The sequence below is a fragment of the Lagenorhynchus albirostris genome, chromosome 17 (genome assembly GCF_949774975.1).
Source record: "Lagenorhynchus albirostris chromosome 17, mLagAlb1.1, whole genome shotgun sequence".
NCBI classification, from domain to species: Eukaryota; Metazoa; Chordata; class Mammalia; order Artiodactyla; family Delphinidae; genus Lagenorhynchus; species Lagenorhynchus albirostris.
Genome location: NC_083111.1, coordinates 12,172,983 through 12,186,208, shown reverse-complemented (window position 1 = coordinate 12,186,208; position 13,226 = coordinate 12,172,983). Strand labels below are relative to the sequence as shown.

General features: G+C 37.9%; 1 protein-coding gene across 16 annotated transcripts in view; it reads right to left on the bottom strand.

The window, feature by feature from the left end:
* Nucleotides 1-4,695: 4,695 nt before the first annotated feature.
* The window catches only part of SGK3 (serum/glucocorticoid regulated kinase family member 3), a 114,619-nt gene continuing 106,088 nt past the window's right edge, over nucleotides 4,696-13,226 (bottom strand). For 9 of the 16 annotated variants that reach the window (XM_060127477.1, XM_060127475.1, XM_060127480.1 and 6 more), the window contains 2 exons: nucleotides 10,265-10,354; nucleotides 6,076-6,543 (listed from right to left, as the gene is read on the bottom strand). In XM_060127477.1, the coding sequence (XP_059983460.1) occupies nucleotides 6,373-6,543; nucleotides 10,265-10,354 (261 nt within the window). In that variant the 3' untranslated portion in view covers nucleotides 6,076-6,372. The other 7 variants (XM_060127485.1, XM_060127484.1, XM_060127483.1 and 4 more) reach the window with 5 other exon arrangements.

Here is a 13,226-nt window from a genome sequence, read left to right as displayed (position 1 = left end):
AGTCCCTAATGTCCTTCTTCATTCCTGATAACCTTCCTTTCACTGAAGTCTACTCTGTCTGAAATCAATATAGTTACTCCTCCTTTCTTTTGATTAATATAAGCATGCTATATTATTTTCTCCATCCATTTACTTTTAATCTGTATGTCTTTATATTTAAAGTGGATTTCTTATAGACAACAACATGTCGTTGGGGCTTGTTTTTTGATCCACTCTGAAAAATCTGTCTTTTAATTGGTGCATTTAGACCACTGATGTTCAGATATTATTATTGATTATTGATATAGTTGTATTAATATCTACCATATTTGTTACTGCTTTCCATTTGTTGCCTTTTTACTCATTCTTATTTTTGTCCTCTTCTTTTTCTGCCTTTTGTGATTTTAATTCATTCCATTTTCTCTCCTTTCTCAGCTGTCAGTTATTTTTTTTCTCCTTTTTCAAACTGATTGTCCTAGACTGTAAATATACATTTACAACTAGTGAAGGCCCACTTTCAAACGACACTGTTTCATAGTATAGTGAAGTACCTTAGTGTGAATACCTTATAATAACAAAATAATCTTACTTCCTCTTCCTCATTCCTTGTATCATGGTCATTTGTTTTACTTACGTAAAAGCATAAGCAAGCATATTTATATGATATATATGTAAGCATACATAATCAAATACATTGTTATTATTTCAGTTCTTAGATCAATTAAGAATAAGAAAAAATAAGTTTTTATATTACCTTCACTTACTTCTTCTTGGATTCCTTCTTCCTTTCTTTATGTAGATCTGAGTTTCTGAATTATATTATTTTCCTTCTCTCTAAAGAACTTCTTTTAAACTCTCTTGGACGGCAGGTCTACTGGCAACAAATTACCTCAATTTTTGTTTGTCTGAGAAAGTCTTTACTTCTCCTTCACCAAGTTGGTGGGGTTTTTTTTTCTCTCTCTCTCAACACTGTAAATATTTCAGTCCACTCTCTTCTTGCTTGCATGGTTTCTGAGAAGTCAGATGTAATTCATATCTTTGTTTCCTCTGGCCTCTTTCAGGATTTTTCGTCTCTGATTTTCTGTAGTTTGAGAATGTATGCCTAGCTATAGTTTTGTTTTGTTTTGTTGTCTTTGCATTTATCTTGCTTGGTGTTCTCTGAGCTTCCTGGATCTGGGGTTTGGTGTCTGAAATTTGGAGAAATTCTGTCATTATTACTTCAAATATTTCTTCTGTTCTTTTTTCTCTCTCTCTCCTTCTGGTATTCTCATTACATGTATATTACATCTTTTGTAGTTGTCCCACAAACTGAGTGTCTTTCTCAGTTTTCTTCTTCTCCCCCCCCACCCCTGTATTAGGTGGGTTAGGATGGCTAGAACGAACTGGAGTTGGGTATTTCCTTTCCCCCACCTCAGTTAGGCTCTGATAAAACCCTGCCGGTCGGGCTCTGATTAACTAGTTTCTCCTGAGGGCAGGACTTGTTAAGAACACAGTGCTCTGGCATATTTGAAAATGGTTCATTTTCCCTCCTCCTGCTGGAAGCACAAAGGAATTTTTCTTTAATATTTGTGAGAAGTTGGTTGAGCCCCAGGAGGTAAATCTCATAAAATTGTGGGGATCCCTGTGACTAGGTTCTCCTGGACTTCTGAAGTCTCAAAGTTGTGCGCACTTAGTCCCCAGCAATTTGTCAACACAGCTCAGGTCTTCCTACCCCTGCACTGGCTCCTGTGGTGGCTGCCTCTGTTCCAGTAAAGCCACAGATCCCTGTATTTGCCCGTCGGTCTCTCCAGTCTTGGGGGCAGCAGTCTGTCCTGTGTCGTCCACTGTCATCTGTATCCAAGAAAGGTTGTTGACGTTTGTTCAGCTTTTTTTACTGGCAACTTCTAAGCTCCTTCCATGTGAAGCTGGAAAACAGAAGTCCCTGTCATGCATTCTTGTGTACTTGCATTGCTTGGGTTATGCTATTTCTACCTCTTCCCCACTCTAACTTTTCCTTTGGACCAAATTCCTGATTCTCTTCTCTGTCATGTGGTACAATGGCTAAAATACTTAAGATGACAGGATTATGATTTAACTTTTATTTTTGTCTTACATGTAACTGACTTTATTTTCCCTTTTAATATTTTTCTTTGAGGTTTAATTTGCTGTATATACAGCAAAGTGCACAGCACTCAAGTGTTAAAGTCATAAGAGTTTTGACAAAACACAAAGCTTTGCTTCTGATATCTAATTGAAGCACATCACTAGGGGCTATCTTACTGAAATAAATTACAGAAGTGTCAGTGTGCAGCATCAATGAATCATTAACGAAGTAAGCTGTCATTGAGGCATAAGAGAAAAATTCAACACAGCAAGGCTATATAAACTACTACCTGGAAAGAACCAAAACTGCAACACACTGAGATCAAATTTGACCTTGAGTGGGTCTGTTTTACTGTATATAAGCCTTCTGGATTCCAAGAGTTAACTAATAAAACATAAAAACATTTGAATATTGACAACTCATTGTTGACTTCCCCACAAAGATTTAACTAAAATTGAGTGGAGATCTCTGTTCCCTAATAAGGTGGAAATACTGAAATTTTATTAGAAAAAAAGGATGAATCTGAGATATATTCCTGCAAGAGAATTTACAGCAAAAACTTCAGTTGCACTTAAACACAAGATTAGTAAAAACACCAAATGGGCATGGTTGTTACAGTAAGCAGGGTTATGTAGAGTAATGTAATTCTTTGTTTTACACTATTCCCGTAAGAGTCATATGGTGATCCATCATTTTCAGTACAATATGTAAAAATAACTTATTTCTAGGATCCTTTGATTGGCTACTTCATTGCTATAAATACCACTCTGAATTTATACTTCTATATTTGCTTTTTTTCTTTGTATAATATTGCTTTAAACTATTCTCTACTATCTTGATTTTGGGTAAATTATCAAAAAGTTACCATTTTGAGACAGCTATATTTCTTTCTGACTTAAGTACCTCTGTAAAAATGGGCATAATGCAAAGAAATAGTGAAATAAGAAATACTTTTCTGTAGGAGGGGTCCCTTTAAGGAATATGTTTAAAGAATTACAAATGGGTGATTATATAAAATTGCACCAAAAATGCTAAATAAGTGATATAAATCTCCAATTGGAATGCTTTCAGGGAAATTAGAGAGCAAATCCTCTTAATATTAGGTGAGTGAAGGGGAACAAAAGTGGCAGAGAAGAAACCCAGTCTTTTTATAGCAGTAAATCCTTTTGATCATCTAAACAAAGCTATGCAGCACTCCCTGCCCCAAGTCGATTTTATTTACACACAAAACTTGGTGTATCTTTTCAAGGTACTCATGCCACTTGAAACTCATCCATGTACACGCTGGGGTTTCATATAAATGAACGATCTCCTTGGGATATAGAATAATCTGTAAAAACCAACAAAAGTAGAAACTGCTGTTAGAGGCAAGTGGCAGAAAATCCCACTTCAAAAACAGAGCTAACTTCCAAACTACATACGTGAGGAAATAAGTTATCAATTTTAACACACTTTATTGAAAATCATGCCAGCACTACTAAAAATGTTCCCACATACCACTCTCACTTTACATACAGTATGTGATGTACAAAAGAATGAGTCATAAAATATCTGTGTAAAGGTCTGTAATATTATGCCTATGGATAATCACTATAAAAGTTTCAGGTATGCCAAAAGATATTGGTAAAGGTAAATTTTTATAGTGATAAAATTTTATAGTAGTAAATATTTCAAATATTTAAATCACTTTTAAAACATCTGCCATTGCTGAAATTATATCCCAACAGTGTTTTTTGGCTCATAAATTGAAAAATTATTTTGGCATAAAAACTTTTGAGCAGAGCACCTGCTGCCAGCACCCACATCAGCTGGCACCTCTCCCCAGGTGTGCCAAATTTTGTAATTTTCAGTGTGTGCTGTGACATGACAATGGTTGGGAAGCCCTACACTGTACCATAGGCAATAAGAGGTATGTGTAACGTAAGAATGTCAGGGCTTCTTCATTTAGATCTTTGAGTTTATTTTGGCAATAACCATGAAATGGTTCAACTATTCAAAGGGCAGACCTTTTTCTAAAAGACTCAGCATGCTCTGAGAAAAAAAATAAACTTGGAAGAGATTTTGTTCCCTGAATATTAAACATGTCGGCCTATGATAACCTAGAAATTTCTATGTATACCCAGATATTTAGTTAAAATTTTATACTTCTCTCCCTTACATATATGAATAATTAGTTTGTAATGACTACTGTAACCATCACCAATTTTAATTTAAAATAATGGCAGGGGGGCTTCCCTGGTAGCGCAGTGGTTAAGAATCTGCCTGCCAATGCAGAGGACACGGGTTCGAGCCCTGGTCTGGGAAGATCCCACATGCTGTGGGGCAACTAAGCCTGTGCGCCACAACTGAGCCTGCACTCTAGAGCCCACGAGCCACAACTACTGAAGCCCGCGTGCCTAGAGCCCATGCTCCACAACAAGAGAAGCCACCACAATGAGAAGCCCGTGCACCACAACAAAGAGTAGCCTCCACTCACTGGCACTACAGAAAGCCCGCGCGCAGCAACAAAGACCCAACGCAGCCAAAAATAAATAAATAAATAAATAGATTTTTAAAAATAAAAAATAAACAAGATAAAATAATGGCAGGCATTAGATGATCATTAATCTTTTTGCTAGTTTTTATTATACTATATAAGATTTGTATTTCCTGTGATCTGAGAAACATCAATATTCTATTTAAAATTTGTTCTTAAAAATATACAATATTGCACTTTAATTTTTGGCAGTTTAATTAAGGAACAGCTGAGTAAAAAAAAATCATACAAGAAACTACAGTTTTTGTTTTATAATAAGCAAAGAGCTTTGTATAAAAGCAGAACTTACAGTAGTGCCAAATAAACCAAATATTTACAGTGTCGCTATTAAAGTCTTACCTCTAAAGGAAGATTCAGTGTATTGGATGCAAACATTACTAATCTAACAAAAGTACACTCTGCCTCCCTGCCTTCTGCTGAACAATTTTACGCTAAAGGGTATTCGTGTGAAAAGTTTTTGTAATTTCTTTCTCAAGAGAAAATACATGGAAAGTATGCTTGTTCCTGAAGCATCAAAACTGCGTCACTAAACTCTTTCACAGTTTCCTACAAGACCTGAAAAATCTCTAAACTAAGAATCAGAATCCCAAGGTAAGCATGAGTTTTAGTTTTTCTGTAGATATTCTTTTTTACAATTACAAGTATACAAGTTAGTTGGTTTTTAGTATGATTTTAAGGTCAGCTTCCTGTACTTTTTCTAAGATACATAAGATACTGACTATGCATCTGCCTAAATTATTTTTAACTTTTGTTACACTGTAGTAAAACTGTATACATTTATACTGACCCATAATTTGCTATTCTACTTTTTAGTTCCCAATTAGGTAAATACTCTAGACAGTGCAATATTTTTTACTTATCAACCAATTAGGAAGACAGTTTTGAATAGCTATTTGCAAAAACAAATATCAAGATTTCGACCTACTTAACAATATATTAAATATTCAAAAGACCAAAAAGAACATAAATAAAATGTATTGGTAATATAAATACATGACACAGAGATATTCGCTTTTGGCACCGCCTTAAAAAACAAAATCCAGCAGTACTTTATTTCCCTTCAGAGCTTTGGGAATATTTAAAATTTCTAAATTTCTATTAAACTTTTACTTTTCCTCCAGAGGAAAAATGATTCATAAATTTGAACTGGTATTTCAGAAGCATAGGATTTCCTTTTGTTACTTCTCAATTTGATCTGCAGAATGGACAGTTACTCAAAGTGTTAGCTAGCAGCCAATGAGTTAACTATGCTTTTATATTTTAATCCTACCAAGAAATGATAATGTCAAACAGTGATTCATTATGGAAAGATATGGTTTCTTCTTAAACAACCATGTACCAATTGCATAGTTGTGATCTGAGAACTCAAAGTAGAGAGCTACGAAGGCATTAATGTATGTTAACTGAACTGAAACAGACTGTTAAAAAACAGTCTATCTTGGGTAGATGTTAGCATAAACCTAGAGGGAAAAAGAAACAGTCATTAGCAAAAAAGTTTTCTTTAAAAATAGGTTAATGCTAAGAACAGTAGCTTTTAAAATTTCTGTTTAAAAATAAGCTTAATAAACAAGAATACAAATTTTAATTCAAAACTTAGTTCTCTGAAATGCCCTATTTTCTCGCATACAGCAGAAAATACATTTTTCATAGTTTTTAACATTACATGTAAAAATGAGGCACTAGTTAAACATATTTGAATATATTCACACAAACAGGAGTTTCCATGTCATCTGTAGGTTTATATTTGCTCAATGGGTTCTTGATGGCAGACTGCTCACAAAAATAAGTCTTCTGAAGGAGGTGCATAAGAGAAACCAACAAAGGCGTCGTCGGCCTCCAGTACGCTGGCGTTCACTATGGAATAGTCAGAAGACACACACACGGAATATGGAACTGTTTCTTCTGTAAACGCTGCATCAAAGTTCCTGATATCATCTGGTCCTGCCTAAAACGTCAAAAAGCATACTATTACTCACCTCACCTCACCTTACCTTACCTTACCTTTCTTCCCCTTACTTCAGTCCCTCATTAAAGCCCCTTCATGAATTTGTCTATTTATTCCTGGCAAGTCTTCCTACTCCATCAATGTCTTTGAAACATTTCCTGCTTTTCCCTTCCTGACTCTCATTATTCAGGTCCTCCTTACAAGTTAGGGTTCTCGTTGTTGGGGGGGGGAGGAAAGATAAGGGTGAGGAAGGCTAGCGTGACAGGGTCCTCGCCTATGTTAATTTGAATCTTGGTTCCGGCAACCGACCCACTTTCTCTCTACCCATCACCACCTCTAAATTTAGAAAAGGGGCTCAGGGAGGTTTTCAGGAGAAAATTTTGCATCTCCACTTCCATAAAATGCCTGACCATCCAGTTTCTCAATTCTGGGGAGGTTGAAGCCTTTTGATGAAGAAATGAAGGGACAGTAAGTAAAATTATGAAAGGTGACTCTTGTGTTACAGAGGTCATTCACCGAGCATTCAGCTGTGACACCCTTAGCTCTAGAGACCTAAAGGGACTGGAACCTGGGAAATGAAGCATAGTGGCTACTTAGGCTTGACGGTAGCGGTCAATCTTCCTTCACGAATCTGATACAAGCTAATGGACTCTCCCCTTCCAATTTATTTACAGATTAAAACTGGGATACAGATTCAGGTGATTTACTCTTAAAGCCCATCTCTGAAGCTCTAGGTTATCTCTATTCTAAGAGGAAGGGAATCCTTAAAATGTTCAAGTCATCAAGTCTAACCGAGGTAAACAGGTTCAGAGCACATATATAAACCAAGGACACAGTTAGCCTGGTGGTCTACAAACAGCAGAGCAGAGACCAGGGAAATTCGGGACGCTAGATTCTTCCATATGAGAAATTCCCCAACAGAGGAGAAAGAATGCTAGAAATTATACTCATGTATATATAAAAAAGTCATCAGGACTTCCCTGGTGGCGCAGTGGTTAAGAATCCGCCTGCCAATGCAAGGGACGCAGGTTTGATCCCTGCTCTGGGAAGATTCTACATGCTGCGGAGCAACTAAGCCCGTGTGCCACAACTACTGAAAGCCTGAGCACCCTAGAGCCCATGTGCTGCAACTACTGAGCCCAAACAGTACAACTACTGAAGCCTGTGCACTCTAGGGCCCACGTGCCACAGCTACTGAAGCCCGTGTGCCACAACTACTGAAGCCTGCATGCCTAGAGCCCGTGCTCTGCAACAAGAGAAGCCACTGCAATGAGAAGCCCACGCAACACAATGAAGAGTAGCCCCCGCTCGCTGCAACTAGAGAAAGCCCGTGCACAGCAACAAAGACCCAACGCAGCCAAAAAAAACCTCATCAAATTCTCATTTATAACCTTAGAAGCAAGGGCACTGGAACAAGACTAAGGTTTGAATTCTGGCTGTGAAATTTGTTAGCTGTAATTCTTTATATAAACTACCCTATCTCTGTGAGCTTGTTTCCTCTTCTGTAAAATAAGAACACTGCCATCTACCTGTTAAGTTTACTGTGAGGACTGGATGCGTTAATACAGAGAATTCCCAAAATTTGACACGCAGAAGGTGCTCAATAAATGATGAAAAATGTTCCTTCACTGGACTTTATAAACATTCTGTGAACGCCCTGATGGCTCCTGGCCAGTACTGAGAGGGATAAAACTGTACAACTTACGTTAAGAGTGAGAGAAGACTGTGTCTTCCTTAAAGCACCTGAGCTCGAATTCTAGGTCTGCAATTTTAACTTTAAACTTCCGGCAAGTTATTTAACCCTTTCTGTGCCTAAGTTAACTCATCTGTATTACGTGGAAAATAACGGTACTATTTCGTAGGATAGCTGCCAGGCTTAAGTAGAAGGATACAAGTACTGAGGGCAGCATAGAAGCTAATTTTTTGATCTTTGTTACATGAGAAATGGCAACACGTCAGGGTTTTATCTTGCATTCCTTAAATATCGGTGAGTTAGAACATCTTTTAATATATTTAAAAAACCATCTGCATTTATTTTTCTGTAATTGAATATTTTGTGTCTTTTGTCCATGTTTCTACTGGTCGTGGTCTTTCTTCTCAATGACTTATAAGAATGCTTTATGTGTTAGGGAAATTTCTCCCAGTTTCTTCTTTGCAGTGTTTTTTTCATGCAGACATTTCTAAATTTTATGTGGTCAAATTTATCACTTTTTTCCTCTTACAGCTTCTCCGTTGCAGGTCTTGCTTTAAAAAGTTTAATTATTTGTAGACCAGCAGGGATCCAAACGTGGAGGTGCCTGACTCCTCTGAAGTCAACACTGTTCCCATTTTCAGTGTTGCTTAGACAGGGTCCCTAATGCTTTAATGAGCCTGATGACACGTTCATTTGAGGATAACTAAACTCAGTAAGACTTTCAATATAAAGGAGAAAATTCAATAATTCTTAAAGGTCCTGGGTTCCTACTGCAAATTCTAGAAATGAGGACAGAAATTATTGCCAATGGAGTCACTTCTGAAACAGACACTTCTGGATGAGCTACATGAAATAAATCAGTCTACAAATATCGTTACATTTATAGTGTACAATATCACATCTATTAATTAATACCAGCTATCAGCAATGTACTGAAAGTGACCTTGAATGAAATCTGAGTACACTAAATAATACTTTCCTGAAGTGATTTTCTTATCCTGCTCTAATTTTCTAAAAAAAAGTGTTTCACGAGCTTCACAGCAACACCAAAAAATTTTAAATAAAAGAAAAACAAATTCAGCTATGATCGTGTAATCTCAAATCAGTCTTGATTTATATTCTCTTCCCATCCTTACCTGTTACTTTTACTGCTGTAATCTTATGTCACAAAAATGATAATTACCATGTTTTCATTTAACATTATAAGGATTTTCCAAGCATCTACTCATTTTATATTTATTATCATTATTATCATTTACTTAACAAGAAAAGGAAATAGAGAGTAAGAAAGCATAGAAAAAATAATGACTTTGGGATCAGATACAGATCTGAATCTCAGGTCTGCTACTTTTAACCAGCTACGTGACATCTCTGAGTTTTCATTTCTTCATTTATAAAACATGTATAATAAGAATAGTAATAGCAGTAACTTGGTAGCTTATTTGAGGCATAAGTTACATGTTGTAATGCATAAAAGTTATATACGCCTACATATAGGAAGCTATCATTAGTAACATCATTATTGGCCTTCTGATGATTTATTAATAATCTCCCTATCATTATATATTTATTTCCAAACATTTCAACATTGTTAATCCTTTAAGTAAAATGTTTCCATCAGATTTAACAAGTCAAACATTATTTGACTTTTTTTATATCAATCTAGAAAAAAATTGTGCGTTAGTGTTACTTAAAATGTCTGTTGGTTTATAGGTATGAAAATGATGCCTCACAGTTACTTTAATTTGCATTTTTTTAAACCTGTTGGGCTTTCTTACACATGCTCTTAAGAAGCACTTCACAATTACTTTTCTGGAAGATATTCTGATCAATCTAATGTAACTATAATCTTATGGGTCATCTTGAAGTTATCAGTTGTACTAGACATCCTGAGTGACATGTTTCATAAGTACTAGGTACTGATTCAATTTGATTCAGGTTAGATTTTGAGATCTATTGCTACAATTACGATGAGCTACAGTTCTATATTTCTCTATTTTAGAAAGAAAGATTTGGATGTAAACATACCACATTAGGATTAAACGGTGGTGGAATCTTCTTTTGTACAAGATCAGTCCAGCTGAGTGATTCAAAAAAAGGATGATTCTGAATTTCAAGCTAGAATAGTAAAGAAACAGATTTTTTACTAATGCTGAAGAATATATTAAGTATGCACTGAAGAATTTTATGAAACCGAACCATTTCTACTTTGTCCCTCAGAAGTTCTTTTTAGGGGCTTCCCTGGTGGCACAGGGGTTGAGAGTCCACCTGCCGATGCAGGGGACACGGGTTCGTGTCCCGGTCCTGGAAGATCCCACATGCCGCGGAACGGCTGGGTCCGTGAGCCATGGCTGCTTAGCCTGCACGTCCGGAGTCTATGCTCCGCAACTGAGAGGTCACAACAGTGAGAGGCCCGTGTACCGCAAAAAAACCTTCTTTTTAGGTACATGTTTATCTTATTCAATTTGGCCAAATGGTGTAGTGAAAAGACTCCCAGAGCAGACATGGGAGAGTTACTCAGAATGACGGATTTAAGTTACATCCTCTTCACAGTCATTGTTTCCTCACAGGTACAGTGGGGTTAACATTTCTGCCCTAGATATTTCATAGGTTGCTTCAAGAATCACTGGAAAATATGGAAAAGAATAAAGCACTACATAGGTACAAAGAATTATTATTACTGAAAGGGGAGGTAAAGATGTTAAATGGGAGTTTTTTACACAGTGGGGCAGGGGTAAAATCAAGGTGACAAGCTCTACTACCAAAAATGATTCCACTCTGGGCTGCTACTGTCAAAAGTTGGCACAGTATTGATTCTAGCTTTTCTTCCTACAAGGAGGCATAAGAGTATATAAAAAGTAGGATCCAACCTAGTTTGATGGGTTTAAAAAGGCTTCTCAGAGAAAGTGGTATCTGACCAGAGTTCTGGAAGATAAGTAAGAAGTAGGCAGACAAAAAAGAATGAGGGGAGAACATTCCAAGCAGAATACAAAGGGCCTGAGGCGGCAAAGAGCTTAGTTTGGTCAAGAAAATGAGAGCCCCATATGGCTGCGGTATAGGAAAGGATTGGGACTGTCACACAAAGAGGATCTCAAGAGGTAAATGGGCTCATCACACTGGGTCTATGCTAGGAATTTTGGATTTTATTCTAGAGTCATGGGACTCCATCAAGGAGTTTTAGGAAGGGTAATGTCACAAATGTGGGGTTTTTTTTGTTTGTTTGCTTTTTAAGATGACTCTGACTAATGGGAGAATGGACTGGGGAGTCATGATGAGAAAAAGGAAAACACCTTCTATCGTGGCCAAACAGAAGATGACAATGCGAGGAAAAGAGTGGTAGCAGTGGGAGCAGAGAGAGGTGTCTGGATACGGGAAAGACCTAGGAGGCAAATATACTAGGTTCTGGCTGTCTGTTGAATACGGAAGAAAGGAAGAGAGAAGAGTCAGGAATGACTCTCAGATTTCTGGCCCGAAGAGCACAGAAGGAAGACAGCAAAGGTTCAATTATGAACATGCTGAACTCTCCAGAATCCACGTGGTGGTGTTGAACAGGCAGGTACTCTTTGAGTTAGAGCTCACTAGAGAGGGGTCTAGACTGAAGATATAAATGTGAGATGAAGACACAACCAAAGCCATAGGGACAACTCAGATTGTCCAGGGAGAGAGCAACAGAAGAAACAAGAGTCTGGGGCCAACCATAAGGAACTGCAACACTTAAAAGTGAGGGTGAAGAGGAGGAGCTTACAGAAGAGATTCTGGAGGAGGGCTCAGAAATATAGAGGAAAGCACGAGAGGAGTATGTGCTCCTGCAGAAGCCCAGGAGAGGGCTGGAAGTTGAAATGCTGCTGAGAATGCAATCTGAGGAACAGAAGTACTCAACAATCCTAGTAGCTGTTGTGGGGTAGACTGAGAAATGAGAAGAGATTGGAAAAGGGAGAATGAATATAGAACCTTTCAACTTGGTTTTCTTTTTCTTTTTCTTTTTTTTGCGGTACGCGGGCCTCTCACTGTTGTGGCCTCTCCTGTTGCGGAGCACAGGCTCCGGACGCGCAGGCTCCGCGGCACGTGGGATCTTCCCAGACCGGGGCACGAACCCGTGTCCCCTGCATCAGCAGGCGGACTGTCAACCACTGCGCCACCAGGGAAGCCCCAACTTGGTTTTCAAGTCGAAAACTTTCAAACTATTCCCTTGGCTATGAAGGGAGAAAGAGACAGTAGTGGAGGATCCAGGACAAAAGAGAGCAGTTATTTGTGCAGAAAAAAGCATGCACAAGGGTTCCTTGCAAGGGGTCAGGATCCAGGAAAGGCAGAAACCGACCTTTTCCACTATACTAGGAAGAAGGAAACAATTGGGGCAGGTGCATGTAGGTCTGCAAATCTGATAGCAGGAAGCTGAGTGAGTTCTGCTCTGCTGATTCTATTTTCCCTATAAAATATCAATAGAAGGCAAGAGCATCTGGTAAAAGTGAAGAAGAAAAGGAATCTGGAAATTTGGAGAGAAGGTCGAAAATAGTTAATACACAGAGTAGGAGCATAAACTGGAGAAGCACTGAGGAGACTAATGACTAGACTTCACAGCACTTCCAATATTCCCAGTTGTGCAACTCTCATCAGCACTGTTCAGCAGCCCAGGGGTGACAGCTGGATTCATCTAGGGTTGCAATTTCTGCCAATGAATTCAACAAAAGGACCAAGAGACAAGGAGGTATGGAGCATTGGCAAGATTGCCCTGAAAAAATGGACTCTGGAGTCCAAGCTAGAGAGAAAACTGGACAGAGCTACCTGCTGCACTGGGGAGTGCAGGAGGGGAAAAGCAGCAGCAGACGAGTTTATTATTCACAGCTCAAGTTCAAGACTGGTAAAGAGCCCCCAAAAATTCCTGAGAAATTTTAATGAATTTTCATTAAAATTTCAAAGTTCATGTTCCTCAGTAGTTCATGAATTCACTAACATAACACTGGTAACTGCACTAGCAATTAAATTACCCTGA